This window comes from Lichenostomus cassidix, chromosome 19, assembly GCF_008360975.1.
Source record: "Lichenostomus cassidix isolate B80296 chromosome 19, HeHo_3.0, whole genome shotgun sequence".
NCBI lineage: Eukaryota > Metazoa > Chordata > Aves > Passeriformes > Meliphagidae > Lichenostomus > Lichenostomus cassidix.
In genome coordinates this window covers 5,510,512-5,537,587 of record NC_139499.1, presented here as the reverse complement: position 1 = coordinate 5,537,587, position 27,076 = coordinate 5,510,512, and the positions used below count along the sequence as shown (strand labels likewise).

General features: G+C 58.2%; 1 protein-coding gene across 2 annotated transcripts; it reads left to right on the top strand.

Moving 5' to 3' along the window:
- On the top strand, nt 1-26,581 carry TMEM132E (transmembrane protein 132E). Of its 2 annotated transcripts, none has more exons than XM_085078464.1 (9): nt 1-1,111; nt 12,805-13,699; nt 15,287-15,427; nt 18,356-18,548; nt 19,018-19,161; nt 22,568-22,773; nt 23,315-23,594; nt 23,673-23,864; nt 24,347-26,581. In XM_085078464.1, the coding sequence occupies exons 1-9, from the start codon at nt 1,039-1,041 to the stop codon at nt 25,373-25,375; spliced, it is 3,153 nt and encodes a 1,050-aa protein (XP_084934590.1). In that variant the 5' UTR covers nt 1-1,038; the 3' UTR covers nt 25,376-26,581. The 2 variants fall into 2 exon arrangements, with proteins under 2 accessions (XP_084934590.1, XP_084934592.1); XM_085078466.1 differs by having other exon boundaries at nt 22,568-22,782; nt 23,324-23,594.
- Nucleotides 26,582-27,076: the final 495 nt, after the last annotated feature.

Sequence of the window (27,076 nt, the reverse complement as noted above, 5' to 3'; positions counted from 1 at the left end):
GCCGGGCGACAGGGCACCGGAGCGCCCAGCCCGGCCCGGCACAGGCGGGGGGGAGGCGGCAGAGCCCCCCGCAACCGCTGTGCCCATCCGGGGGATGGAGACCCCCCCTCTGTAACCCCTCGGGGAGCTCCTCGGACCGCTCCTGCCGGGGGGGCAGCGCCTGAGCCGCGGGGTGTCTCCCACCCCCCCAAACTTTGCCTTCGCATGCGGGGACTCCTCCGCCGAGCTGCTGCTGCCGCCGATTAATCGCATCTGCTTGGGATTAATTATTCACCCACCCGGCTCTGGGTTGTGGTTTTTTTTTTTCTTACGTTCTTGTTGTTTCCTTTTTTTTTTTTTTTCAGTGCCTGTTTATCTTTTTCCTCAGGGGGAGCGCGTTAATTCAGATTTTTTTTTTTTGCTCGCCCCCCTATTTATTTATTTATTTCTCTTTTGGAAGAACAGCGCTTGGAATTCTGATTATTCTGATTTTTCTTCTCGCTCTGGGAAGGGAGGAGGAGGGGGGGGGTCTGGCGACCCGCACCCTGCAGCATCATCCTCCATCGGCACATCGCGGCTCTGCTCCCCTCCGGGAGGGGCTCCACGTGCTGCGCTCCCCCCGCCCGCCGCTCCCGAGGAGGAAGAGGAGGAGGAGGAAGACGAGGGGGACCCGCCCCCGCCGGCTGGGCGCTCCCCCGGCCGCCCTGCAGGCACTGGGGGGGTTGCGGCAGCTTTGGGGCGCGGGGTGGGGAGGGGTGGGGGACCGGCGATGGGGTGCTCCGCTCGCTGAGCTGGGGGGGGGCAGAGCCGAGCCCCCCCTAACCTGACCCGGTTCCCCCCCCTCCCCAAATTCCGCCGTTGGCTGCTGCTGCTGCTCCCGGCTCGCACGTGGTTGGATTTAGGGGATTTCTGCGGGTTTTTTTGGTGCTTGGCTTGGATTCCTTTTATTTTTATTATTATTTTATTTTTTTAATTTTTTTTTTTTTTTTTTTTTTTTGCCGCGAGGGTGGCTCGGTTTTTTTCCCCCCCTCGGTTTTCCTGGCTGTCCCCCACCTTGCAATGGCCTCTCCGGAGAAGATGCTGCCCGGTCCGGCCGCGCTGCTCTGCTGCCTCTGCTCCCTGCTGCTCCCCGGTAAGTGCTGGAGACGGGGGGGGCATTATATATAAATATATAAATACAGAAAATCTCGATATTCTACACCCGTCTGCAATACGGGCTTTTGCACCATCTTTCCCCCCCCAGGGCCACCCCCTGCCCCTCTGTGCCCACCTGGGACCCCCCCTTCCCCCGGCCACCCCCTCCCCGCGCCCCCCCGCAGCCCAACGGGCGCAGATTAGAGTTTATTCCTGGCTTAATAAAATGACAGCTTGCGCTCGCCAGCGCTGGCAGCGGGCTGGGCTGAGCCCGGGCCGCCAGCAGGGTGGCAGGGGGACACACGGTGGCGAGGGGGTGTCCCCCGGCCCCCCCCCGGCCCTTGTCTCCTTAATGCAGAGCTGCTTTAGCGGCAGGATCAGCGCTTGATCCGCTATTATCCACTCGCTGATCCCCCAGACCCTCCAGCGGACACTGTCCCGGGCTGTGCCGAGTTGCTGGGCAAGCCCTGCCGAGGCGGTGGCGGTTTGGGGTCGGGGTGCAGCCCCTGCCACCCCCGTCTGCCTTTCCGATCCCCCGCCAGCGGGGTTTGGGCTGCACCGCCTTGCCCTGGCTGGCATCGCGACAGGGGGGATGTCACCCGCTGCGGTGACATGCCGGCCTGCCCCGGTGACAGCCTGGGGCCGCCAGCACCTGCTGCTGGGGGCTTTTATCGGCCGGCGAGGGGTCAGGCACCCCGAGGGGCGCGGGGCTGGTTTCCATGGATGATTTTTATGGATGTTTTCCGTCTAAATCCCAACCCCACCGACTCCCCGCGCTTCCCCGGCTCGGCCGAGCAGACAGCGGGGCTGTGAGGGCTGCGGGGCCACCTGCCTCTGGCCTCGGGCTCGGGTGTCCTGGGGACACTGCCGGGCTCAAAAGGTCCCCGCAGGAGCCCCAGGGGATCCCTGCAGGGTGCCCAGCTCCGTGGCACACCGACAGCCCACTGCTCTGGGGGCTCAGGCTCAGCATCTGCAGCCCCCCAGGGTCTCGGAGGAGGTTGGGGAGCAGCGAAATGAGGAGGAGAGGGACAGTGGGGACATTGCAGGGGGCTGGAAGGTTTCCCACCCCGGAATTTCGAACCCCAGGGGAAGAACGGGGATGCTCCAGGCTGTGGAGCCACAACTTTCCGTAGCACCCTAAGGGGTGGCAGGAGCAGCCCTGCACCCCAAAACTGTTTCCTGGGGTGCTCCCCGGGCAGGCTTTGCTGGCAGAGATCTTTAGGGTGGCCAGTCAGGGGTCTGGCAGCCCGGGGGGAGCGGGGTTTGGCCCTGCCTGGTTTCCCTGGATGAGATCCAAGTGTCTGGGTCGGCCGTGGGCTGCGGGATCCATCGGGATCCATCGCCGAGCCACCGGGAATGGCCTCTGCTGCAGGGGTGGATGTGCTCCCCGAAACCTCCCGGGGGCTCCTGAGCCCCCCATTGCTGCTGGGACCCCGCAAACCTGCTGGGTCAGGCCTGGGGTTTGGGGTTTAGGCCAGGGTGGGCTGTGGTCCTTAGGGTAAGGGATGCAATGGGGTCCCTGTGATTGTGGGGTCCCAGTGTGGGGTGGCCGAGGGTGGCCTGTGCCAGCCGTGCTGTCTGTGGCCACCGAGAGGAAAACCTCTGCCAGGAGTTTTTCAGCTCTTCAGGATGCACAGCTGCCCTCGCTGTTCTTCGGTGGGCAAATAAAGGTCTCGGAGGGAGCTGGGCTGAGAGCTCCTGATTCCCCAGCCAGAATTCCTCCCGTTCCCTACAAACCGCTCAGGGTCAGCCCGTGGTGAAGCACTGCCCTGCTCTCCTGCTCGGAGCATTTCATTCCCTTTTCCCTCGGATTTTTTTTCCCCTTTTCCCGTTTAAGAGCAAACCCTCCGTGCCAGCCTGGCTCCCGCTGCGCTCCCGGGGAGCTGCTTGGCCGAGGCCCCGCATCAGCTGCTTCCAGAAAGGGTTGATTTTATTTATTTTTTATGGCATCTCCGGCGTGGGATGGCCCCGGGGTGACCCTAAGGGCTGGCAGGATGGACAGCTGGACAGCTGGACAGCTGGACACGCGGTGTGGTGGGGGATGCTGGTGGTGTCTGCTCGGTGCGGTTGTGTCGGGGTGGAGCATTCACCCTCTGGTTTATGGGATGGTTTAGTTCAACCCTCTGCTTTGTGGGGTGGCTTGTGCTGTCTGTAGGGTTGAACCTGGACTCTCAGCTCCCTGCTGAGCCCCGTCCCTGCAGCGTGCCTCAGTTTCCCTGCTCCCGAAGGAGCCTGGCGGCTCTGCAGTGCTCCAGAGCTGCTGGGGTCGTTCTGTCCCAGCGTTCCGGGCAGGTTTGGGATCCTGCGCTGGATCCCACAGTCCCAACACCTCCATCCCACTGCCGGAGGGGATGGGGCCGTGCTGCCCTCCCTGCCGATCCCATTCCCGCCTCCCACCCCACCGCAGGCAAACGGGACTGGGCTGAAGGATGGCCATCCATGGCTCCATCCCTATTGGGGTCCCCAACCAGGACACCCCAAACCCGGGGGGACACACCCCAGCCCCCATGCCCGCCTGAGCGCCTCCGAGCTCCGGGGTTTTCAGGCCAGCAGGTGGAGATGTGTCATAACTTGCTGGGAACAGGGAACGGGAACGGGAAACGGGGAACCTACAGCTGGCTTTGCTCGCGGAACAGCGGGAATTGCGCCGGGAATGTTCACCGGGAATGTTCACCGGGAATGTTCACCGGGGTTTGTGGGTTTAACAGCCCCCATCCCGGTTATTCCGGTGCGGTCAGAGCGGCTGAGCATTCCCAGGAGCAGGGAAGGGGAAATGGGATCGCTGGCGGGCAGGAGAGAGGAGAGGATGTGGCCTCTGGGCTGGGCTAAGCCTGGCACCAGTTCCACCTCTGGTGCCACAGGAAAAGGGATGTGCTGGGATGTTCCTTTCGGGTTTTGGCTCTGGAGTGTCCTTGGTTGACCCCAGGGCCCTCTGAACCTTCCCCAAACCCCAATACCCTAAACACCAGCACAACGCTGGGATTTAGGGCTGTGAAGTCGCACACCCCACTGGGAAATTTTATTTTCTTCTTTTGCCCTCCTGGTGTTTTCGAGGGGAAGGAAAAGGATGAGGGAAATCCCCTCAGCGATGATTTTGGGGAACACCAGCCACAGGGTTTAGTCTTCACCCCGACCTGTCCTTTTGGGTGTGCACGATGGGGGAAACTGAGGCAGGGATGGGGTGGCAGCAGCTGGGATTGCTTGGGAATTCTGGGAAACCTGGCTATTTCCTTGGGAATTCTTTTGGAAGTGCTACTATTTAAATAGCAGAGGTCCCTCTCCCAGCTCCTCTGCATCCTATAAAAGAGGAAGGAGGGAAGGAGGGAAGGAGGGAAGGAAGGAAGGAGGGAAGGAAGGAAGGAAGGAAGGAAGGAAGGAAGGAAGGAAGGAAGGAAGGAAGGAAGGAAGGAAGGAAGGAAGGAAGGAAGGAAGGAAGGAAGGAAGGAAGGAAGGAAGGAAGGAAGGAAGGAAGGAAGGAAGGAAGGAAGGAAAAACCAGCCCAGCTGAGGATTCCCAATGTTCCCATCCCAGCTCCATCCCCTCTCGTGGAGGGAGTCAGGAGGGATGATTGGTGATGGAAGGGATGCTCAGCCAGCAAAATCTGATTTTTTTTGGGATGATTTGTGCATCCTGCACTGCCTGGCCAAAATAGCCCTGGCTGGGTGTGTGGGGATCAGGAGCTGCTGGGTGTCCCCTCCCGCGTGGCGCCTGTCACTGCCACCATCCCGGCATCCCATCCATCTGGAAAAGGTCACTCCTGCTAATCCAATCAGAATCTTTCCTTATTAAATACACGGCTCTGCTAACGAGCAGCCCCCGGGACAGGCGGGGGGGAGGTGCTGCTCTCAGGGTGGGACACACCGGGATGGGGTTGGGGACTTCGGTGGGGTTTTGTCCCCGTGGGATGGCAGAAGGAGTTCAATAGGGGGAAGTGAGGCGAGTCCCGCTGCCCATTTCCCAGCAGGACTTTTCCATTTCCCTTTTTCCCAGGGAAAAGGAGGCTGGAGCTCACTTCCCGGGCAAACTGGGAGGTATGGGGTCCTCCAGCCATGTAGGGGTGGTGGCCTCACCATCCCCAGCTGGGCTGGGGATTTCTGGGCTGTCACCAGTGCCACAAGGACCCCAGGGTGGGGAGGGGATTGGGATGGGATTGGGATGGGATTGGGATGGGATTGGGATGGCAACAAGGACCCCAGGGCTGGGATGGGAACCCCAGAGGTTGCTCCTCAGGAAATCTCTCCTTTCCTTTTCCTGGAGCTGCTGCTGCCCTGTTGCTGCTCCTGCCGTGTCCCATGTCCCTCCCACTGAGCCCCTCTGCTCTGCTCTGTCCCCTCACCCGCAGCAAGGCCAACCCAATCTCCTGGTGAAGCCACTGTCACCTCCTGGCGAGCATTTTCCCATCACCTGGATAATATTTGCCATCCTGGATTTTCCCCAAAAGCCCAGCGGGTGCTGCTCTGGTGGCTTTGCCACTTCAGTGCTGCTGTCACCTCCTGTCCCCTGCAGGAGTCACCGGGGCAGTTTGCCCTGAGCTCTTCCCCAGGACTGGCAAAACTTGAGAACGAATTCATTTTCCATTGATTTTCCTTTGAGGAAAAGCTGTGTTTTTACTCTGGAAGATAAATCAGGTTGGGAATGCAATCCCTGCTGCTTCTTCTCTCCAGGGGATTTTTTGGGAATCCACCTCAGCTCAGCACCCACCACAGGACATTCTGGGGTCCCCTTTATCCCAGGGTATCTCCCCTCCCATCCTTTTTTGCACATCCATAATCAGCCACTTCCCATCCTTTCTTTTATCCCCCTTTTAATTAATTTCTTAGTTTTTCTTCCTCCCCTGTAAAACCCTTCTCCTCCCTGTCCCCCAGCCTGTCCCTTGCCGTGATTTGTGGAAATTGCTCTAAAGTAGCTGCCGTGTAAAAGCCTTGCTGGCTCCAGGAATTTATGGCAGGCTGTGCCTCTGCACGGCACGTCCCATTTAGGCCATATTTATTTATTCTTTTAGGTCCCTGCCTTTTTTTTTTAAATTTTTTTTTTTCCCCTGTTTTGTTTATTCCCTCTTATTAATTTCCTGGGGGAAGCACAACCCTCAGGGTGGTTCCCTTTCCTTTGGTGCTGCTTCTCCCAAAAAAAACCCCAAAACCTTAGGATGTGTCCCACCTGTGTTTTCAGATTTTACTGCTCCTGCTGCTGGAGAAGCCAGGCTGGACTTTTGGGAGAGGGAGAAATCTCAGGGAATTAAAAGAAAGGAACCCACCAGGCACAACCCTAAAGAATTCACTCCTGAATTTGGCACTGCCGATCCCAGAAATCCAACCCCACAACTCCATATCCTGCACAGCTCTCACTCAGCTCCAACCCCATTTAACTCTGATTTTTGGGAAGCCTCCAGGCCCTGCCATGGGAATTCCCAGCCCTGTCTCCCCATCCCCACAGGCAGATCTGGGATTATCCCTCCATCCCTCCATCCATCCCTCCATCCCTCCATCCCTCCATCCCTCCATCCCTCCATCCCTCCATCCCTCCCTCCATCCATCCATCCCTCCATCCATCCATCCCTTCCCACTCTCTCCCCGCTGCGCCAGGGGAAGGTGATTCCCCATTTGTAACAATTATTCACTTAATTGAGTTCCAATTAGCTGGGGCTGGAGATGGAGGCTGCCGGTGCATGGCGGGGAAGGGGGAGCTTGTTGTCATTTGTGTCACCACAAACCATTTCCAGGCAACGTTTTGGAGGTTTCCCTGAGGTGTCTCCCTGTGTTTGCTGCTCTTGGCTTGGATTTATTTCCTGGTTTTTATTCCCCCCAGGAATGTGGAGTGGAGAGGGGCGCTTGGTGAGGCTGGCTGAGTTTTGGGTGGAGGTCTGGAGGCTTCTGTTTGCTTTTTTTTGTTGGTTTTTGGGGTGTTTGGAGGTGCTGACCCCACTGGGGTGGGAGTTTGGCATGGCAGGGATTGGTGCTGTGGGATGAGGAGGGGAAGGATTCCCAGGATTCCCAAGATTTCCAGGATTCCCAGGATTTCCAGGACAGGTCTGGAGATGTCTGAGCCTGACCCTTCCCTGGGAGCTGAGGCCACCTCCAGCTGTGGGAACATCCAGCTGTGGGAGCTCCAGATGTGGCACACCCCAGGATTTGGGGCTGCTGCCACCCCTTTGTGCCTGGTCCTGATGGATGGGGTGGCAAAGCCTGAGCCAGCAGGTTTTGGGGCTTTGGATGCCCAGGGTGCTCAGGGGAATGGGGTGGAAGCAAACACAAGTGGGAGATCCATGCTGGTGGCCAGTGGGGAACAGCCAGGCTGGGATTCCTCCTTGGGGGCTCCTGGTTCCTGGGGTTTGGGGTGGATCCATCACCCCACTGACTCCTCTGGGCACATCCTGCCCTCATCGCCCTATCCAGGGGCAGGATTGTCACCTTGTCACCCTGGGGTGGGGCTGGATCTGGGCAGAATGGGACTGGTGTGCACAGAAAACTCTCTGGAGCCCTCTGGGAGGGACAGTGACACTCCCTGCCATTCCCCCTGGGAATTCGGGGTGACAAACCCCACGGCAGCTCAAATCACTGCTTTATGGACATCTTTCCTGGCTTGCTCCGAGGTGGAACCACCACAGAAGCTTGGTGGGAGCTGGGAGAGCTGGGATTGGTGTCCCACATTCCCTGGGGCAGGAACTGGGAGAGCTGGGATTGCTGTCCCACATTCCCTGGGGCAGGAACTGGGAGAGCTGGAATTGCTGTCCCACATTCCACGCGTCCACATTCCCTCAATCCATGGATCCACCGAGCTCCCAGCGCCATCCAGAGAGGTTTTAACCCCCCTGGGGTGGCCTCAGCCCTCCCCTCCCTCCTCTCCCTGTGTGCTTTCCCCCCCATAAGTGGGGCTATAGTCCCGGAGCCCCCCGGGATAAGCCAGGATAAAGATCCCCCCTGGAGCGGGGCTGCAGTGATCCCCACGGCCGACAGCTGGGGCTGGGGCTAAGCTGGAGCTCAGCTCTGGGTCAGGGGAAGGGGAGGGAGGGTCTGCAGCCTCGGGGTGCCAGGTGGGAGCAGGGATGGTGGAGGAGGGATGGAGACTCTGCCCCTGCCCTGTTTTCCGGGGATTCAGAGCACCAGTGGAAGGTGATGGAGCCCAGCCCCACCCAGTCTGACCACCAGCCCCCTTTCCCACATGTCCACCAGCCCATCCCAGCGTTCCCTGAGCAGGGAGATGAATCAGGAGGGGGGAGGATGATGACCAAAGCCCCATGGTGGGGCTGGAGGGCTGTGCAGGGATTTTTGGTGCTGTTTTTCCCCCCAGTGAGACCCCTTGTCCTCGGAGTGGGTTTTTGGCAGGGCTGCAGTGCTGCCACTGTCCCCACGTGCCCTCCTGGGTGGGCAGAGCCACTCGGCCCATCTGGCCCTGTGTCTGCAGCCACATCTGGCTGGGCAGATGTGGGGGCTGCACAAGGGGGTCAGCAGGGCTGTGTTTACATCTCCAGACTCTCCCTGCCCGGGCTGAGGGACACCCCGAGGGACACACAGGGGTCACACCCCATCCCGCTGTGGGGCTGGGGGGCTTTGGGAAGCCCCTGGGGCAGTGGGGATGTGGCCAGGCTGGGCTGTGTTTGGGCTGGAAGGGCCATATGGGCCTCTGTGTGGTTTGATAAACCCGGAATGCAGGTCAGGTGCTGCAAATCCTGCTAACTGCAGCAGCTGCAGAGCACAGCCAGCAGGGCTTAGCCATTCTGGGCCCCAAACCTGGCCAGAGGGAGGACACGAGGCCACCTCCCCTCCTGGGAGGGGAGAAACTGGGACAGGGATGGGGACAGTGCTGTGGGACTGTGAAAACACCTGAGCTGTGTCCTTCCTTCCTTTTCCTTCCTTCCTTCCTTCCTTCCTTCCTTCCTTCCTTCCTTCCTTCCTTCCTTCCTTCCTTCCTTCCTTCCTTCCTTCCTTCCTTCCTTCCTTCCTTCCTTCCTTCCTTCCTTCCTCCCTTCCTCCCTTCCTCCCTTCCTCCCTTCCTCCCTTCCTCCCTTCCTCCCTTCCTTCCCTCCCTCCCTCCCTCCCTCCTTCTTTCCTTCCCTCCTTCCCCACCTCTTCTCCCTCAACCTGGAGCTCTTCTCTTGCTCTCCAGCCATTTCTCATCCATCCATCCATCCATCTCCCCGATGGTTTTCCATCCACATTCCCCCTCTCTCCCTCCCCAGTACCTGCATCCACAGCTCCGTGCACCTCCCGCCTCCCTTCTCCTTCCCTCCTGCCCCTCTGGCGGTGATTCCAGGCTGGATGCGGTCGGATTCCACCCTCTCCCGGCAGGATTAGTTCCCGGCCGGGGAAGGAAGGCGCCGCTGCTCTCCCCTCCAGGCTCCAGATTAGAGCATCATTTAAATGCATTTTGTCTGGGGAGGAAATCACTTCCCCGGGTGCCGCCAATCCTCCGGCGCTCAACTAATCACGGCCACCCCATTAATCTCCAGCCCGGCCCGCAGCTGGCACGGCCGGAGGGCACAGCTCGGTGACAGGGCCACCCTGGGTGTCCCCATGGTGGCACCAAGTCCAGTTTGAAAGGGTCTTTCCCCGTCCAACGCACAACCCGCACTGTCCAGCAGGGAATCCCCCTGGAAGGAGGAGGGAGTTGGGTGCTGGGGGGTGGAATTGCCCCCAAACCAGGCTGCTTCAGCCCTCCCGGTGCAGTGGGTGATGCTGGGTGCCCCTGGCTGGGGTGGCACAGAGGTTCTCCTGTCCCCCACCCAAGGGTGACACCGGGCATTTTGCACCACCTCAGGGTAGGTTTTGCTCAGGGCTGTGCTGGGCATTGAGCTGGGTGGGCTTTGGGTGGGTTTGGGGTGGGTTTTCCCTGCGAAATGTCCTGATCTTACTCCAAATCCCAGAGATTTAGATGGGATAAAGCGAGTTGAGCAAACCCTGCACCTCACCCGAGCAGCCCAGCTCGTGTCGCTTCAGCTGCTGGATCCCTCTGCACAAATCACCCCATTCCTTGGGAAAAATCCCCTTTTCCACTTGTTGGGGATGGCAGGAGGATGCAAACCTTCACATTTCACTGCAGGAAACAACTTCCATGAGTCACAGGAGCAGAGAGCCCCTCCCTGCTGGGTACTGCCGGGCAGAGAGGCACCCATGGGTGCTTTCCTTTAGCACCTCTCCTGCAGCTCCTGGCTCTCCAGGAGATGGGAAAACAGCCAGGGCAGGTGGGATGGGCTGGCAGTGTGTCCCCAGGGTTCCCAGGGAATTCTCTACCTGGCTCCAGGACAGCTATCATCCCGGGATGTGGATTCTGCCCATCCCGTATCCACTGCTAATCCTGTTAGGAGTCCTCTAAGCTGCTTAGCTGCCCTGCACCCTGCAGAAGAGGCTTCCCCGGTGGGCTGGGGGTTCCTGCGTCACTTTGCTGCCTTTCAGCTGGTGGAAATATGACGCAGAGTCAGTTAAAAAAAGGGTTTTATCTCAGTATTTTAATAGGATTTCAGGTGCACAGTTTTCAAAGGTGGAACACGCCGAGATGCACGCTCTGTACAGTGTGTGTAAAATTTTATGGACTTTGCAAATTAGCATATCTACCTAAAATCAACCCAATAAATAACTTAATAAATGAAGTCATTGTCCTTCTAATTACCGCCTAAATGAGGCTGAAGCCCAGTTTACAAAATCTCTTCCAGAGATAAAGTTTCAACCAAGGTTGAAACCTCGAGTTTTTGATGGCATTGAGCTCTCTGTCCTCCTGCTGTGAATGTTTGTTCTTTCTGCCTTGTAGGATCCTAAAACTAAGCTAAAATATCAAACTACAGGAGTTACAGGCATATAGGCTGAGGGTACAAAGAGTGTATAAAAGGTCCAAAAAATAAGAAAAAGGGTATAAAAACAGGAAAAGGGTATTTAAAAGAAAAAGTAAAAAAATTATCAGGCATCAACTTCAGCCGCGCCGAAAGCGACTAAAACCACTTTCAGGGCTGGAAAAAACCTCCAGGTCCTGGCAAAGCCCCGTGGGGAAGGGGCTGAGTCATTGCCGGGAGCGCAGCCGCCACATCCCCACCTTTCCCCGCCGTCTGACACCGATAATTTGGGATCTGCCGCTCGGCAGCCGCTCGGGAGCGACTGCAATCAGCGCCGGCAGCGGGGATGCGGGGGGCTGGCGGCGACGGGGGGGATTCAGCCCTCCTGGGAGCTCCTGGCAGCCGCTGGAGAAGGCGAAGACCTTGAGATGTCTTCCAGGCTCCCGCGGGCTGGAATTCGTTCCCAGGAAGGATTCCATGGGTTTTGCTCCGCTTGCAGTGGGGTAACCGGATCCTTCTGAGCCTCGGCTGGCTGGGGTTGTGTGTTCTGCTGCTGCTGGAGTTGTTTTTTAAGGGAAAAATGATCAAAATGAAGGACGAAGTGGGATTTCTCGAGGGCCACCAGTCCCGGGGGTGGTTGGGTTTTGCACAAAGTGGCACCAACATCATTTGTGTCACTTTTCCACCAGGTCTGGAAAAATTTGCTTTGTCCCATGGGGACAGCACAATGTGGGTGACAAACCAGCTGTGCCACCACCCTTGAGGCAGCCTGTGGGGACAGAGCAGGTCTGGGGGTGACTCGGCCACCTCCCCTGGGTGATCTGGGAGCTGAAAGCAGAAGGAAAGCCTTGGTGATAAATATATGGTGGGATCTGCTAGCCAAAAATTAGCTTGGACCTGTTAGTAATGAGCCCCCAGAGAAATTCAGAGCATTTCTTGGGAAATTTGTATTGGGAAGCAGGGATGAAACTCAGATGAAGCCAGTCATGGCCTGTTTCTGTAGAAGGGTCTGTGCTGGGGTGGGTGACAAGTGCTTTGGGCTCCTCAAGGGACAACATGAGGCTGGATGTGGCTTCACCACACCCTGAATATCCACTCCATGCTGAGGGTGAGGCTGCTGCCACTCATCAGGAGTCACAATCCTGCTCACTGTTCTGCGGGTCATTCTGCATTTTTGGTGTGTGGGACAGAAACCTAGCCAGGCTCTTGCTGCCATCCATTGATCCACCGAGCCCCAGTGCCACCCATCCACATCCAGAGAGCTTTTACCCCTCCTGGGGTGACCTCAAACCTGCCCTCCCTCCTCTGCAGAGCTTTCCCCGTGTGCTCATCCCCCATAAGTGGGGATATAGCCCCGGGAGGTCCATGGGATAAGCCAGGATAAAGATTCTCCCTGGATCATGGCTGAAGTGATCCCTGTGTCTGACACAGGGAGAGGTCTGGGGGCTGCAGCTCCTCCTTGCACCCCTCCTGCCTGGATCTGTGTTCCCTGCCCGGCAGCTGCTCCAGAAGGGGATGTCCCACACTCACCTGATGGGCTCACAGAGGTTAGGCAAAGTTAAGAGAATTAAAAGCAGTTATATTTATTGAAGACCTTCAAGGTGCATTTAGGGCAGTCACAGCCCACTCAGGGGCTGCACCCAAAATGGACCCTGAGTCACAAGTTTTTCATATTTTGTAAGTTTTGTCCATTTGCATATTGAGGTTTAATCCTCTAATTACACCTTCAGGTGATAAAGTCAATTACTCCAAGTTTGTTCCCTCAGTTCACTGTTTACGTATCTTGGGGCTCTGAGACAGTGAGGTCTCCTTGAGGTTTGAGCTTAGAGGGGAATTTTGTCTAAAAATGCTGGGAACAGGAGTTTATACATGAAAAATCCAGAAGCTAAAATCCTAACGCATCTCACCTGCTCTCTCCACCCCCTTTCCAGCCCACGCCAAGGCTCCAGCCCCCAGCCCCGACCCCGCCGAGCCCCCCGGGGCCATCCTGCTGCCCGTCAGCTACCGCCTGTCCAACACCCGCCTGGCCTTCTTCCTCAAGGAGCTGGGAGCCAGCCCGGCGGGCAACGGCAGCGCCCCTCTGCAGCGCTCCGAGCCCTTCGTCGTCTTCCAGACCAAGGAGCTGCCCGTCCTCAACGTCACCCTGGGGCCCTTCAGCACGGGGCTGGTGCTGCCCAAGGAGCACCTGCAGCCCTCCAGCACCCTGGAGGTGCCCGACCGCCTCACCGTCAACTGGAAGGTGCGCGCCTTCATCGTCCAGCCGCGGCTGGTGGCCAGCCAGCCCGTGGTCCAAGTGCTCTTCTACGTGGCAGGCCGGGACTGGGACGACTTCGACGTGACGGACCGTCTGCCCTGCGTGCGGCTTCACGCCTTCCGCGACGCCCGCGAGCTGAAGAGCTCGTGCCGCCTGCGGGGCAGCCTGGCCATGTGCCTGGTGCAGGCCGAGCTGCCCCACGCCTGGTTCGGCCCCTCGGCCGTGCCGCTGGGCAGGAGGAAGAGCGCCGAGGGGCTGGAGGTGGTGCCTGGGGAGAGCCAGCAGGCCGAGCTGTACTACACCCTGCACGCCCCCGATGGCGCCGGGCAGTGCCTTGGGGACGCTCGCCGCGGGGCGGGAGGGACACGGACAGAGGGACCCACGCAGCACCCGCTGCTGCGCATCGGCAGCGTCAGCCTGCTGCAGCCCCCGCCCGGCCCAGCCCTGCAGGAGCATCACCTCGATGGGAATGTCTTCATCCGCCTGCCGGACAAGCCGCTGAAACCCGGGGAGGTGCTGAGCATCCTGCTCTACCTGATGTCCAACTCCACCGTGGAGCATTTCACCCTCAGGTGAGGGCATGTTGGCTCTTTCAGATTAGAAATGAGGTAGTTTTTGTCCGGGAGGCAATATAAAAGTAGGTTTTTATTGGAGCTGCAGGGGCAGTTGTGGAAGGATATCCACAAAAGGCCAACCCCACAGGGGTGAATGCAGTTTGATAGGTTTTAGGAAATTAGCATCATTGATACAAAGTACTAATTAGGAGGACAAGTGGTGATGTAATTTTTTTCAACTTTTTCATTGTGCTTCTTTTCTGGAGCTCCCCACGCTTGGCACTAGTCACACTCATTGATGAAAATGTGTTTTGAAGATTTTGTTCTCAACTTTGGTTCCAAGGAAAAACTAAGACAGGAGAGGAGCCTTGTGTCCCTCAGGGCTTGGAGCTCTGTGATGTGTTTGGTCTTTCTAGCAGGGGAAAAGGGTGGGGAAAAGTACTGGGAAGGTTGCAAATATATAAAAGGAAAAAGGCTAAAATCACTCTGGCATCAGTGCCCCCACTCCTTTTTCCAGTGGATGGCTGGTTTGGGGGTGAAAAAGCAGCTGTGGGGTGGGAGGATGTGGTGTTTGTGGGATCTGCTGGAGGCTGGAGCAGGTGTGGAAGGGGTAGGGGCAGAGGAATATCTGGAATTTTGCAGTGGAAGCTCCCAGAAGGGAAGGGCTGTCCATGCAGGACATCTCATCACCACCACTCTGTGCTGCTGCCTGTGCTCTCCCAGTGCTCCCAGTTGTGGGTTTATCCCCAGCCACTTTGGGGACAAGGTGGGGTGTGGCCATGGGGCTGCTGTGGGGTGAGGGGGATTCCCCTTGTCCCCTCTTCCTGCCCCAGAACTGGGTGGCAGCAGAATGGGGTGTGTGTGGGGACACCCCCTGGGTCAGCACTGGGGCTGGGGGACCAAAATCCCAAACTGGAGGGACAAAATGCCATGGAAAAGAGGAGCTGGAGCCTGGCTGATGCTTCCCACAGCCTGATGGATCAGGGGCAGAACTCCTGCTGTGCCATTGTTGCTTTTTGGTTGGTAGAATCATGATGCACACACGGTTAAAGGGGTAAAAGGGCTTTACTTCAGTATTTTAATAGGATTTTAGGTGCACAGCTCTTCCAAGGTGGAACATGCTGAGGTGCACACACCCAGTGTATCTCGTATACAATTTTATGGACCTTGCAAATTAGCATATTTGTCTAAAATGACCCAATAAGAAACTAAATAAATGAAATAATTGTCCTCCTATTCTAATCACCCCCTAAATGGGGCTCGAGCCCAGTTTACAAAATATGTTCCAGAGAGAAGGTTTCAACCAAGGTTAAAACCTTGAGGTTTTGATAGCACAGAGCTCTCTGTCCTCCTGCTGTGGATGTTTGGTCTTTCTGCCTTGCAGAAACCCCAAAACTCAGCTAAAATATCAAACTACAAGAGTTACAGGCATGTAGGCTGAGGGTACAAAGAGTGTCTAAAGGGTACAGAAAATATATAAAAAGTTTAAAATATATAAAAGGGTGTACAAAAAGAAAAGGCATAAACCCATCAGGCCTCACCATGGCAGGGTGTCCAAGGGGATCCAGGGGCTGAGGATCCAACCCTGACTGTCACTCCCTGCAGGGTGAAGGCCAAGAAAGGTGTGAACCTGCTCAGCACCAAGTCCAGGAGTGGGCAGTGGCTGGTGACCTCAGAGCTGCTGACGGGTGGCAAACACTCCACTGCCACTGTCGATGTGTCCAGGGTGGATGGAGCTGGGCCCAGGTAAGGGGATTCACCTCTGGGAGTGCCAGGGAAGTGCTGGGATCAGGCCTGGAGCAGTTGTCCCTTTGTCCCCTGCCCAGGGGTCTGGGTGGCTGCAGTGCCACGTGGGTGCTGGCAGGGAAATTCCTTAGTTTGGGGTGGAAGAATTCCTTCCTTCCTTCCTTCCTTCCTTCCTTCCTTCCTTCCTTCCTTCCTTCCTTCCTTCCTTCCTTCCTTCCTTCCTTCCTTCCTTCCTTCCCCTTCCTTCCTTCCTTCCTTCCTTCCTTCCTTCCTTCCTTCCTTCCTTCCTTCCTTCCTTCCTTCCTTCCTTCCTTCCTTCCTTCCTTCCTTCCTAGCAAGGCAAGGTCCCATTTGAACCCTAAAGTCATGGAAAAGTGTTGGATAGGGAGCAGGACCCAAGTCAGCACCGAAAAGGGGCATTTCTGCTCTACTCACACATTCCTGGGGCTCCTGGAAAGGCTCAGCTCAGTTGAGGAGAGCTCTGGAAATAGAAGTGAGAATGATCTGAAGGAGTAAAGACGCACAAAGCTGAGTTGAGACCCCAGAAACTGCTCAGCCTGGAGAAGGGGAGATGTGAGACCAGTGGGATGTTGCAGGAGATGTGGGCATGGGGTAAAAACACCACCAGGAAAGATTTGGAAATGCTGGAAAACAGCAGTGACATCTCTGTGCCTTTGGGAAAAGGGGCATGAGTGTCTCCAGGAGCTGGGTTAAAGCAAATTGATGTACTCAAGCCATTCCTGCACAATGCCATGGAAATCTCCCCATATTTCTGCCCCAAAACTGAGCAAGACTCTTGGGAAAAGGAGATCCTCAGCTCTGCCTGCTCTGGTTTCACCTCCAAAGCTCTCTGCAGAACCCCTTTCTTACCAGGAGTGTGGATTTTCCTTCACCACACGCTTCCAAAACGCTCCCACAGCATCCAAACCCGCTGATCGTGGATTGTCCCCAGGGCCACGAGCCCCCTGTCCCCTGCACGCCCACCCCACAGCCCACGGAGGGCAGAGCTGCCGGCAGCAGCATCCTCTCCCCCTTCCCCCTCTGCCGCTGCCAGCGCCGCTCCCAATCAGCCTGCAAAGGTTAGAGACGGGGGAGGAATTCCAAGTGATTACAATCACCTTTTAGACAAACAACTCCATCAAATATTAACGGCGTGGAGAGGATGAATGACTCCGAGCCGTGTTGCCCTCCGGGCTGAGCAAACAGAGGGATTTGTTTTGCTGCGGCTCTGGGGGCTTTTGGCAGCGCTGGCTGTGCAGGGAGGGGCAGAGAGCTCTCTGCTTTGGGGTGAGAATGGCCGGTTTGGGGTGAGAATGGCCGGTTTGGGGTGAGAATGGCCGGTTTGGGGTGTTTTGCACCCTGAATTATTCCCACAACGCGGGCAGCCTGGCTGGTGTCTCTGCCGTGGCTGGGAGCAGATGATGCTGGGGGAGGGCAGAGGGGGGTGGCTGAGCCTGGCAGGGCTCTGGGGACACCCCGAGGAGCCCCAGTGCCACCTGTGTGTGCCACCCAGTGCCACCCCTCCGGCATGGAGCTCTGCTTTCCCTTCGGACCTGCCTCTTCCAGCTGTGTTTAAACCCCTGCATTGCAACAGCAGCCAAATCTGCCTTTCAGACCACATGGCTTTTGGTGATTCCCCTTGAATCCCAAACCTGCCCTGGGGGAACAGCAAGACCCTGAGGATCAGCTCCACTGCAAAGCCCATCCCGGCTGCTGTGGGATCAGGGATCAGGGATCAGGGATCAGGGATCAGGGATCAGGGCTTGCCGTGGCCTGGAGCAGCTCCAGCTTCTTGCTCTCCTCTCTCTCTGCTCCCTCTCACTCATCAGATATTGATCAGAGAGACACTCGCCTGTCCTGCATCCCCAGATCGATGGCACCTTCTCAACTGCTGCTGCACTCTGAGATGGAAGTGGAACCAATCCTGCCTTCCCTTCTGCTGGAATTGCACTTTTCCTCCCCACCCCGCTGGCTCTGGGGGGCTTTTACTGGTGGATTTGCAGGGCAGAGGCAGAGCTTGGAGTGCAGGATCAGGCCTGGGGAGGTTTGCTCAGATGAGGAGTGATTTATCTGCTGTAAGGTTGTGTCCAGGCTGGGATGCAGATGGACACCAACTTGTCCCCTCAGTCTGGCACCATGTGCTGGGTTGGGCATCCTCTCCATCCTGTCCTGCCTCGGGGACACCCCAGAGGTCACTCCCTGTCCTTTACCTCCATGTCCTGCTGTCCCTCGCAGCCCTGGGGACAGTTCTGCCCCAAGTCCCAGCTCTGTCCCATCCGCTGCCTGGCCTTGAACCTTTCCCTGTGCCTCAGTTTCCCCACAGGATCCCCTTGGAAGGGGCTGTAAAGTCAATGGCTTGGGCTGGGCTTATGTGTTGTCACTTATTTGTCATTCCTGAGTGCTCAGGGTGTGGGACACTTGGGATTTGACCTGTGGGACACTTGGGATCTGACATGTGGGACATTTGGGATCTGACATATGGGACATTTGGGATATGACCTGTGGGACACGAGGGTGCAGACAGGAGCAGTAAATCCATCCCCACTGCTGGGCAGACAGAGTCAGGGCCACAAGGACAGCACTTGCAGCCACCCACTGTCCCCAAGGCCATGGCCACATGCTCACCCCTGACATCACCCAGCAGCTCGGGCAGAGCTGATGAGGATTTTCTCCTGCTGGGAGAGGGAAGGAAAAACATTTCTCTCTCCCACTGGAGAGATTCCAATGGGAATCTGCAGGATCCTGTGGGAGCAGCCCCTGGCAGAGGTGGGGTCAGGGCTGCTGGGTTTGGGACATCACGGTGTCACCATGGCAGACTTGGGGACACCCTGCTGGGGACTCTGGGATGGCCTGGCTCTTATCCCGAGGTGGCTGTGGGACCTGGGACACCCAGCTCACGGTGTCCCCTCCTCCTGTCCCCCTGCCCAGGGATGGGGACTCCTCCTCGGAGATCATGCAGCTGGATTTCGAGATGGAGAACTTCACGAGCCAGTCGGTGACTCGCCGCATCATGTGGCACATCGACTACCGCGGCCGCAACCCCCCGCCCGACCTGGAGAAGGTGGTCACAGAGCTGACGGTCATCCAGAGGGACATCAGGGCCATCGTGCCTCTGGCCATGGTGAGCTGGTTCCTGTCCTCAGCTTAGTCACCTGCTTTGAGGGGGTGGGATTGCCTGAGGGATCTCCCACTGTCCCATCTGCCCTATAACATCCATCCCTGATCCATCCATCCATCCATCCATCCATCCATCCATCCATCCATCATCCATCCATCCATCCATCCATCCCTGATCCATCCATCCCTGATCCATCCATCCCTGATCCATCCATCCATCCATCCATCCCTGATCCATCCATCCCTGATCCATCCATCCATCCATCCATCCCTGATCCATCCATCCCTGATCCATCCATCCATCCATCCATCCATCCATCATCCATCCATCCATCCATCCATCCATCCATCTCTCCATCCATCCATCCATCCATCCATCCATCCATCCATCCCACCCCACCCAGGTCCTTCTCTCCCCCCAATGGGACAAGCTGCCCTCTAACATGATGGTCCCCCTTCCTTGCCACCCCCAGGACACGGAGATCATCAACACGGCCATCCTGACGGGGCGCACGGTGGCCATTCCCGTGAAGGTCATCGCCATCGAGCTGAGCGGTGTCATCGTGGACGTCTCAGCCATGGTCGAGTGCAAGTCCAACAACGAGGACATCATCAAGGTGGGTGTGGGGAGGTGGCTCTTGTGACCCTCACGAGGGGCTGGGCTTCTCCCAGGGGTGCTGACCCTAACAGCGGCGTGGGTTGGACCATTGGCCTGGGAAGGGCTGTCTGGAGGACACCAGACCAAGCAACATCCCCTCAGTGGCTCCAGTCCATGCATTCATCTCCCTGGGGTCTGTTGGGAGAAGGACAAGACACTTTGTCACTGTCCCCAGAGAGGCCAGGGGATGCTCTGACCCTGTCAGCAGTGACTGTGGGTTATCATAACACTCAGTGCTGATAAGGGGAAATATTGTCACCTCGTGGGCCGAGCTGCACATTCCCATCAGCGCCTGCCCTCGGGCCTCAGAGGGACATTTATTTCCTGTTTGGAGCAATGCCAGGCTGGGGACTGGAGAGCCAGGGAGGTGGGAATGATGGAAGGAAAAGAGGGGCTGAGGGAGAAGGTCCAGGTGGGAAAGGTGCTGATGGGGTTGATGCAAAGGCTGCCTGGTCCCCAAACCCTCCAGTTTTCCCATCACCAGCCCTGTTCATCCATATACATTTTCCCATCCCTGAATATATCCCTCTGCCCACCTGCCCGTGTCACTCTGCCACCATTTCCATCCATCCATCCGCCCCCAGACATCATTCCCTTCTCCCGAATGCCTCCCACCCCTCTCCCTGCATGCACCCAGCCAGCTCTCCCTCTCCATGCTCCTGCTGGGGTGGGCAGAGGCAGGGAAAGGGTTTGGATTCTCTGGGGGGATTCTCCCCTTTGCCACAGGCAGCTCCCCCAGCTGAGCCAGGGGTGATGGCAGAGCCCTGTCCCTGCTGGGATTTGCTGTCCTTGGGACACCCGGTGCCACAAAGTGCTCACCCAAGTTCCTGACTCCAACTCGCATCCGTGGTGGGATTTACAGCCCCAGCTCTAATTTATGGAGCCCAGTCCTCCCCGGCGTGATAAAACACTGGAGCAATAATACACTTCAGGATGGACTCCAAGACACTTAAACTGTTTAATGTGCTGCCTTTCTGCTCATAAATCTATTTACACTCTGTCCCCGGCCCTGGGGGGAGCAGGCACACACCCAGGAGCTGGGATGAATAATGCAGGGAGCAACCCTCCGGTCCCGGCTCGCATCCCGCCCGGAGCCCGGCGCAATTTCTCGCTGAGTTATTTGGTGTTTGTGTTGGAGCTTCATTTCCGAGGGAGCTCTCAGTTACCTGCTGAGATCGGGGAGTATGATTGCGGTGTCAGGGCTGGAAACCTGCTCCATAAATCACAGCTCACCGAGTGGGATGTGCGATCTGTTACTGTAAATAATTCAACGTGAGGGCGGGAGCTGCCTCTCCCCGCTCCGATGGGGCTCCCTGGTGGTTGCTCTCTTGTGGGATGTGGGATTTGTCCTGGGATTCGCGTGGATGTGGCTCTGAAGGGTGTGGTGGGACGGCACGAGTGGGAGTTGTCACCCTCATCCCCTTCTGTGGCGACAGATGGTGGCAGGAGGACATCATCACGCAGGGTGGTGTGGAAATAACCCCCCATTTTTATAACCCCTATTTTTATACTGCCTAAAACATGTGGTGGCCTTGGGGGGCTGCTGAGGGACACACAGGGAGTGGAAGGGCCACCTCTGCTGTCCCACACTCAGTGGGACATGCTCAGCCTCACCTGTGTGTGGCCCTGCTGAGCATCCCACACTCCACACCCCCTGGAGAACCCACCAGGAGTTCAGAGGGGTTGATCCTCAGGGACTCTGCTCACTCACAGCCACCACCAGGACCATGGTGGCTCTTCCCACCCCTTGGAGAAGATGTGTCCCCTTGTTCCCATGCCAAGCTGGGATCTCCTGGCCCCAGCAGCAGAGGCAGAAGTGCCTTGGCCAGGAGCCCAGGCGGCTCTCAGCCTCTCTTCCCGACGCCTCACCGTAAATCCAGGAAGTTTCCCCCAACAAGCCTCATTTCTGAGCTAATCTGCAGTCACTCCATCTTCAGGACAGGCCTGGTGCACAGGGAGTTCTTGTTGTCACAGCTTCAACCCCTCCCCGGGGCTGCCAGGCAAGTGGTCCCCAGAAGGAGGTGCCAGGGGGTTTATTAGCCCAGGTAGCGCAGGCAGAGCCCGTGGTGATTATTGTGACAAATGGCACAATATCCAGAGATCTCTGCTGCAGGATTCACCCGCGAGCTCATCTTTATTCAGGCGCTGCCTCGCCACAGATGAGATTGTCTTGTCAGACTTGCTGAGCTGGTACCTCTGAGAGGAATGAGGAGCAAACCCTCCTGCATCGCCCTTCCCTCCTCCCGTGCCCAGGGATGTCCCCAGGAGCCCAAGTGCTGGGCTCTGCCTCCCCCACCAGCCCCAGGGGACCATGGACACCTCACATTGGGTTGGGGGTGTTGGAGAAGTCAAACCCTGCTGCGGGCTCAGAAATGCAAAATCCCTGCATCTGGTTGCCCACAGGTGCTCAAGGAATAGGTTGGGAGGGAGACAGGGATGCTGTCACTTCCCCTGTCAGTCGCCTGCAGCATGGCTTCGACCTCCGACCAGCCATCAGGGACTCCTTATTGCTGGAAATCAGCCCTTCTGTGCTGTTGAGGTGCTCAGTGCTGCTGGCTGAGCAAACAAGCTCTGCTCCTCTCCAGCATCCAACAAATCAGATTCAGCCACTGACAGAGGGACTGGCAGGGTTGGGCCATGGGGCCACTGCAGAGGAGAGGTTGGATTCCACTTCTGGTTGCCTTCTGGCTGGGAAGGAGCTGTTGACTGGTGACCTGGACTCAAACCCCAGGAGATGCTGCCCTGGTGTCCCCTGAGCTCCTTAATTGGCTTAACTGGGCAGTAATGAGTGACCCCCCCTGCAGGATGGATTTGTTTTATAGCCAATTTCACTCATGAAATTTGCATAAGTGGGAATTAAGAGAGGAAGAGTGAGAATAGGAAGGAGGGGATTCATTCAGACCGCAGGAATCTGGCTCTGGGGTGATCAGAGGGACAGGGACAAGGCACAGGTGGGGACAGGCATGTGGCTGGTCTGCCTCTGGGCTGGAGTGGAGGAGATTTTGGGGCAAATTTCCAGCCCAGTTTTTGCAACCTCTGTGAAGAACCCGTGGATGCCTCTAGCTCAGGTACAATGGAGCATGGAGGCTAAAGAGAGACTGAGGCACCAAGTGGAGGTTCTGGTGGTGGTGGGAGTGAGTGAGGGCTGGCAGGAGGACCTGGGTCAGGGGACACTGAATGGTGGACAAGGATTTGTGGATCTGTACCTCTGAGCAGAGATCTCTGAGAAGAGAGAACATCCCCACTCCTGGGCCAGCATTACTTGGACACTGCCAGGTGACATTCTGCTCCTCCAGCGCTTCCAGCCTCCTGCCAGTATCTCTGCAGTGTCTACAGGACCATTCCCACCCTCTCCTGTCCCACAGGTTTCCAGCAGCTGCGACTATGTCTTCGTGAGCGGGAAGGAGTCGCAGGGCTCCATGAGCGCCCGGGTCACCTTCACCTACGAGCACCTGTCGGCCCCGCTGGAGATGACCGTGTGGGTGCCCAAGCTGCCCCTGCACATCGAGCTCTCGGACGCCCGGCTGAGCCAGGTCAAGGGCTGGAGGGTGCCCATCCTGCCGGACAGGAGGTGGGTGCTGTGGAGTCAGCATGTGGGGTGTGGCCAGCCTGGAGGAAGCACCTGGAGGTGGTGGTTGTGGGTTGGTTGCGTTGCTCAGCTGCTTAATGAGGAGGTTTGAAAGCTGACGGAGGCAGAGGTGTCTCAGGGGTCCTCGCTGGAAAGGTGAGAGGTTATGGGGAAGGAGAGAAGTTTCAGTGAGGTTGGTGAACATCCTTCCTTGGCAGTGGTGAGAAGTTCCCTGGATGGAAATGGGAACAGCCAAGCTCCAAAGTTTTTTTGTCCATCCCAGCCAGAGGTATCATATTCTCTCAGCTGTTTAGTGGGCAGAGATGCTGGTGACCCTGTTGTTACCACATCCTGCTAAATCCCTCGAATCCCTCATGGACAACGGACATCTTTTGCCCAGGAGCCACCATTTTTTGGTGACAGCACTGTTTTCCTTGCTTGGCCACCTTTCCTGGGAGGGCTGAAGAGGGCTGAAGGGCATGGGGAGCTTGACAGCACTGCTCACCCACTGTCCTATCCTTCCATCCATCCATCCATCCCGCAGGTCAGTGAGGGACAGCGAGCACGAGGAGGACGAGGAGGAGCGGAAGCAGAGCCGGGGCTGTGCCCTGCAGTACCAGCACTCCACGCTGCAGGTCTTCACCCAGTTCCACACCACGGCGGCCGAGGGCACGGGCCAGGTGGTCACCATGCTGGGGCCTGACTGGCTGGTGGAGGTCACCGACCTGGTCAGCGACTTCATGCGCGTGGACGACCCGCGGGTGGCCCACATGGTGGACAGCTCCACGCTGGCCGGGCGGGAGCCGGGCACCACCCTCTTCAAGGTACCCCTGGCCACCTTCCCCACCTCCACCAGCCTGGCTGGGGGTGGCAGGCGGTGACAGGCACCTCGTCCCCTGCAGGTGGTGTCCCCGCTGGTGGAGGCGGTGCTGGGGGAGACGCTGGTGACCGTGGCGGAGGAGAAGGTCAGCATCACGGACCTGAAGGCCCAGGTGGTCTCCAGCCTCTCGCTGTCCCTCCACCCCAGCCCCGGCAACAGCCACACCATCATCGCCCGCACATCTGTGCAGCAAACCCTGAGCTTCTTCAAGCAGGTGAGGCCAGGGGGGCATCCAGGTTTGGGGGTGGTGAGGAACTTGGGGTGGGGTCAGAGCTCCATCTGCAACCTCCTTCTCCCAAATCCTGCCCTCACAGCACCTGCTGTCCTCCCGACACTCTGGTGACCCCAAAACACCCCAGAAACTGTCACAGAGGCCTGTGGTCCCTGCCTAGGGACAAGACACAACCCTGGGGACAGAGTGGGAGGGATGGAATCCTACACAGCTCCTGGGCAGCTCTGGTAGCCACATCTGGCACTGCTGGGATTTGGATTGAGCTCGGGCAAGCATGGGGAACATGGAGGGAAGAGCAGGCTGAGGAGAAAAAACAGGGAATGTCTGGAACAAGATGGATAACAGAGGGATAAAGGGTGAATTGGACGGAGAGAAGGATTCAGGGGAGGAGAGGTGGATGGGGAGATGGACAAAGGTGGGACTGGCCTCCTGCTGGGCAACCGGTGCCTGTGTTGGTCCCGCAGGAAGCGCTGCTGAGCCTGTGGATTTCCTACAGCGACGGCACCACGGCGCCCCTGTCCCTCTACGACCCCAAGGACTACAACCTGGTGGTGAGCAGCCTGGACGAGAAGGTGGTGACGGTGACCCAGGACCGGGCGTTCCCCTTGGTGGTGGCGGAGAGCGAGGGCGCTGGGGAGCTGCTGCGGGCCGAGCTGGTCATCTGCGAGAGCTGCCAGAAGACCAAGCGCAAGAGCGTCCTCTCCACGGCCTTGGCCACCGTGCGCGTCCACTTCGGCTCCGAGGAGGACCCCACCTACGACTACGACCACGTGTCCAGCAGGCCGGGGCTGGGCGAGGCGGGGGCGAGCACCACCCTGCGGGCAGAGGTGGACAGGAAAGCGGACCCGAGCGAGGACGGCCGCATGTCCGGCGCGTCTCACCCCACCGAGGACTTCCCCACCATCCCCACCGGCTTCGTGCAGGTGACGCGGGGGCTGACGGACCTGGAGATCGGGATGTACGCCCTGCTGGGCGTCTTCTGCCTGGCCATCTTGGTCTTCCTCATCAACTGCATCGTCTTCGTGCTGAAATACCGGCACAAGCGCATCCCGCCGGAAGGCCAGACCAACATGGACCATTCCCACCACTGGGTCTTCCTGGGCAACGGGCAGCCCTTGCGGGCTCACAATGACCTCTCCCCGCAGCCCGAGAGCCCGGGGAACCCGCTGGAGAATGTGCAGACCTGCTGCCACGGGGACCACCACAGCAGCGGGAGCTCGCAGACCAGCGTGCAGAGCCAGGTGCACGGGCGCGGGGACGGCTCGTCGGGCGGCTCCACGCGGGACCAGAGCGAGGACCCGCTCAACTCGCCCACCTCCAAACGGAAGCGGGTCAAGTTCACCACCTTCGCCACCATGCCCTCGGACGAGCTGGCCTACAACTCCATCCCCATCGCCGACGAGGAGGACTTGGAGTGGGTGTGCCAGGACATGGGGCTGCAGGACCCCGAGGAGCTCCACAACTACATCCGCAGGATCAAGGAGATCGCTTAACGCAGGGGCAGCGGGGACGGGGCGGGAGGGAGGGGCTGCCACGCTGTGCCACGCCGCGCCACGCCGCGCCACCACGCTTCCCCGGGGCCGCCCGGCTCCTTCTTCCGCACATCTCACGCCCTCACCCCGTCCGAAGGCACCCCCGCGGGGAGCTTTGTTCTGTTCTCGCCCTTTCCCCACTGGTTTGCCCAGCGGAGGCAGCAGCGCACGCGTGGCCCCACGGCGAGCAGAGGGGATGGGGACACGGCTCGGGGTGTGTGTGTGTCCCATGGCAGGGGACGCTGGGGGTGCTGCCGGGAAGGGGCTGGCAGAGGGGAGAGGTCTCGATTCCCCCCAGAGCCCAGCAGGGAGGTGGTGGGTGAGGGTCTCCCCCAGCCTTTGCTGCGCTCAGTTGCACAATTTTGGGGGTGAGGGGTGGGTTACCCCATTTGGGATGTTGGGGGGTCCCTCCCGCTGCTGGGTGATGCTGGGGGAGGCAGGAGTGGGGGGCACCCTGGCCATGGGTCACTGCTGTCCCCTGCTGTGTCCCAGCCCCAAATTCCCGGTGTGCCTGGGGTGGTTTGGGGGTGACATCACACCGGCTGCCCACCCTGCCTGTCCCCTGCTCCCAGCCACGGGGCCAGTGCTGACCACCCCACGCCACCCCACTGCCCTGCTGGGGCCTCCAGGGCGAGCTTTCTGCCCCCTCTGAGTGCCAGAATGTGGGTCCGGGATGGGAACATGGTGTGGGGGCTTCCCACTGCCCCGGGGACACCCTCAGGGGACAGCTGTGTGTCCCCATGCCAGCCCAGCTCCCCGTGCCAGCCCAGCAGGGACGCCCGGGGCCAGGCTCAGCCTGTGTGGTGCCTTCTGACTGCCATGACCCGATGCCTCCCGGTCCCCCCGTGCTGGTGGCACCTCCCAGCCCCTCTGGGTCACCCCAGAGAGCCCCAGGGCCACCCCATGTCCCAGCCCAGTGGGACACACCTGGGTGCCAGGGCTGGCAGGCTGGGGGTCCTGGGCTGTGCACTTGTCCCCCTGAGCATGTGGGGACAGAGACTCCCCAGTGTCACCTGGCAGAGGCTGGCAGCGGATTATTTCTGGATCAAAAGTTACCCACCACTGTGTCTCTCTTTTTTTTTTTTCTTTTTCTTTTTTTTTTGGTTTTATTTTTATTAAATAAAAGACCAGAAAAAGGAAAAAAACGAAGCAAAAAGCCTAAACCAAGTGGCAGCGTTGTCACAGGCCCTGTCTCTGCCGTGCTGTGGGGTCTCCCAGAGGTTTGGGGTGAGCCCTGCTGGGTTTGGGGTCTGCTCTGAGCATTTTGGGGTCAAAGCTGTGGATTTGAGGTCCAAAATCCTCTCTGGGTGGGCAGAGAGCAGGAGATGCTGCAGCCCCACCTGTGCCTCAGTTTCCCTGGCAGGTGAGCAGGGATTTGGGGTGTTTCAAAAACCTCTTTAAGGAGTTTATCAGTTTTGGGGCTGTGGAAGTTTCTCCCCTGGGTGGCCTTAAAATTTACCTGAGAGCTGTCTGCTGGTTTTATATATACATATATATAAAAATATATAAATACAGGAGGACTGAGATGTGCTCAGAGGGCAGGCAGGGCAGGCAGGGAGTTGGTTTTTCTCTGCCCCCTTATCTGGAGGAGCCAGGGCTGGTTGAACCAGCCACGGAGCTGACTGTGGCTCTGAGCAGGAAAATTAACATAAATGAATATTT

Coding starts and splice junctions, on each gene's coding strand:
- TMEM132E (XM_085078464.1), top strand. CDS start 1,039: ATGGCCTCTCCGGAGAAGATGCTGCCCGGTCCGGCCGCGCTGCTCTGC. Junction 1,112..12,804: donor CTGCTCCCTGCTGCTCCCCG/GTAAGTGCTGGA, acceptor CCCCCTTTCCAG/CCCACGCCAAGGCTCCAGCC. Junction 23,595..23,672: donor CGGGCACCACCCTCTTCAAG/GTACCCCTGGCC, acceptor CGTCCCCTGCAG/GTGGTGTCCCCGCTGGTGGA.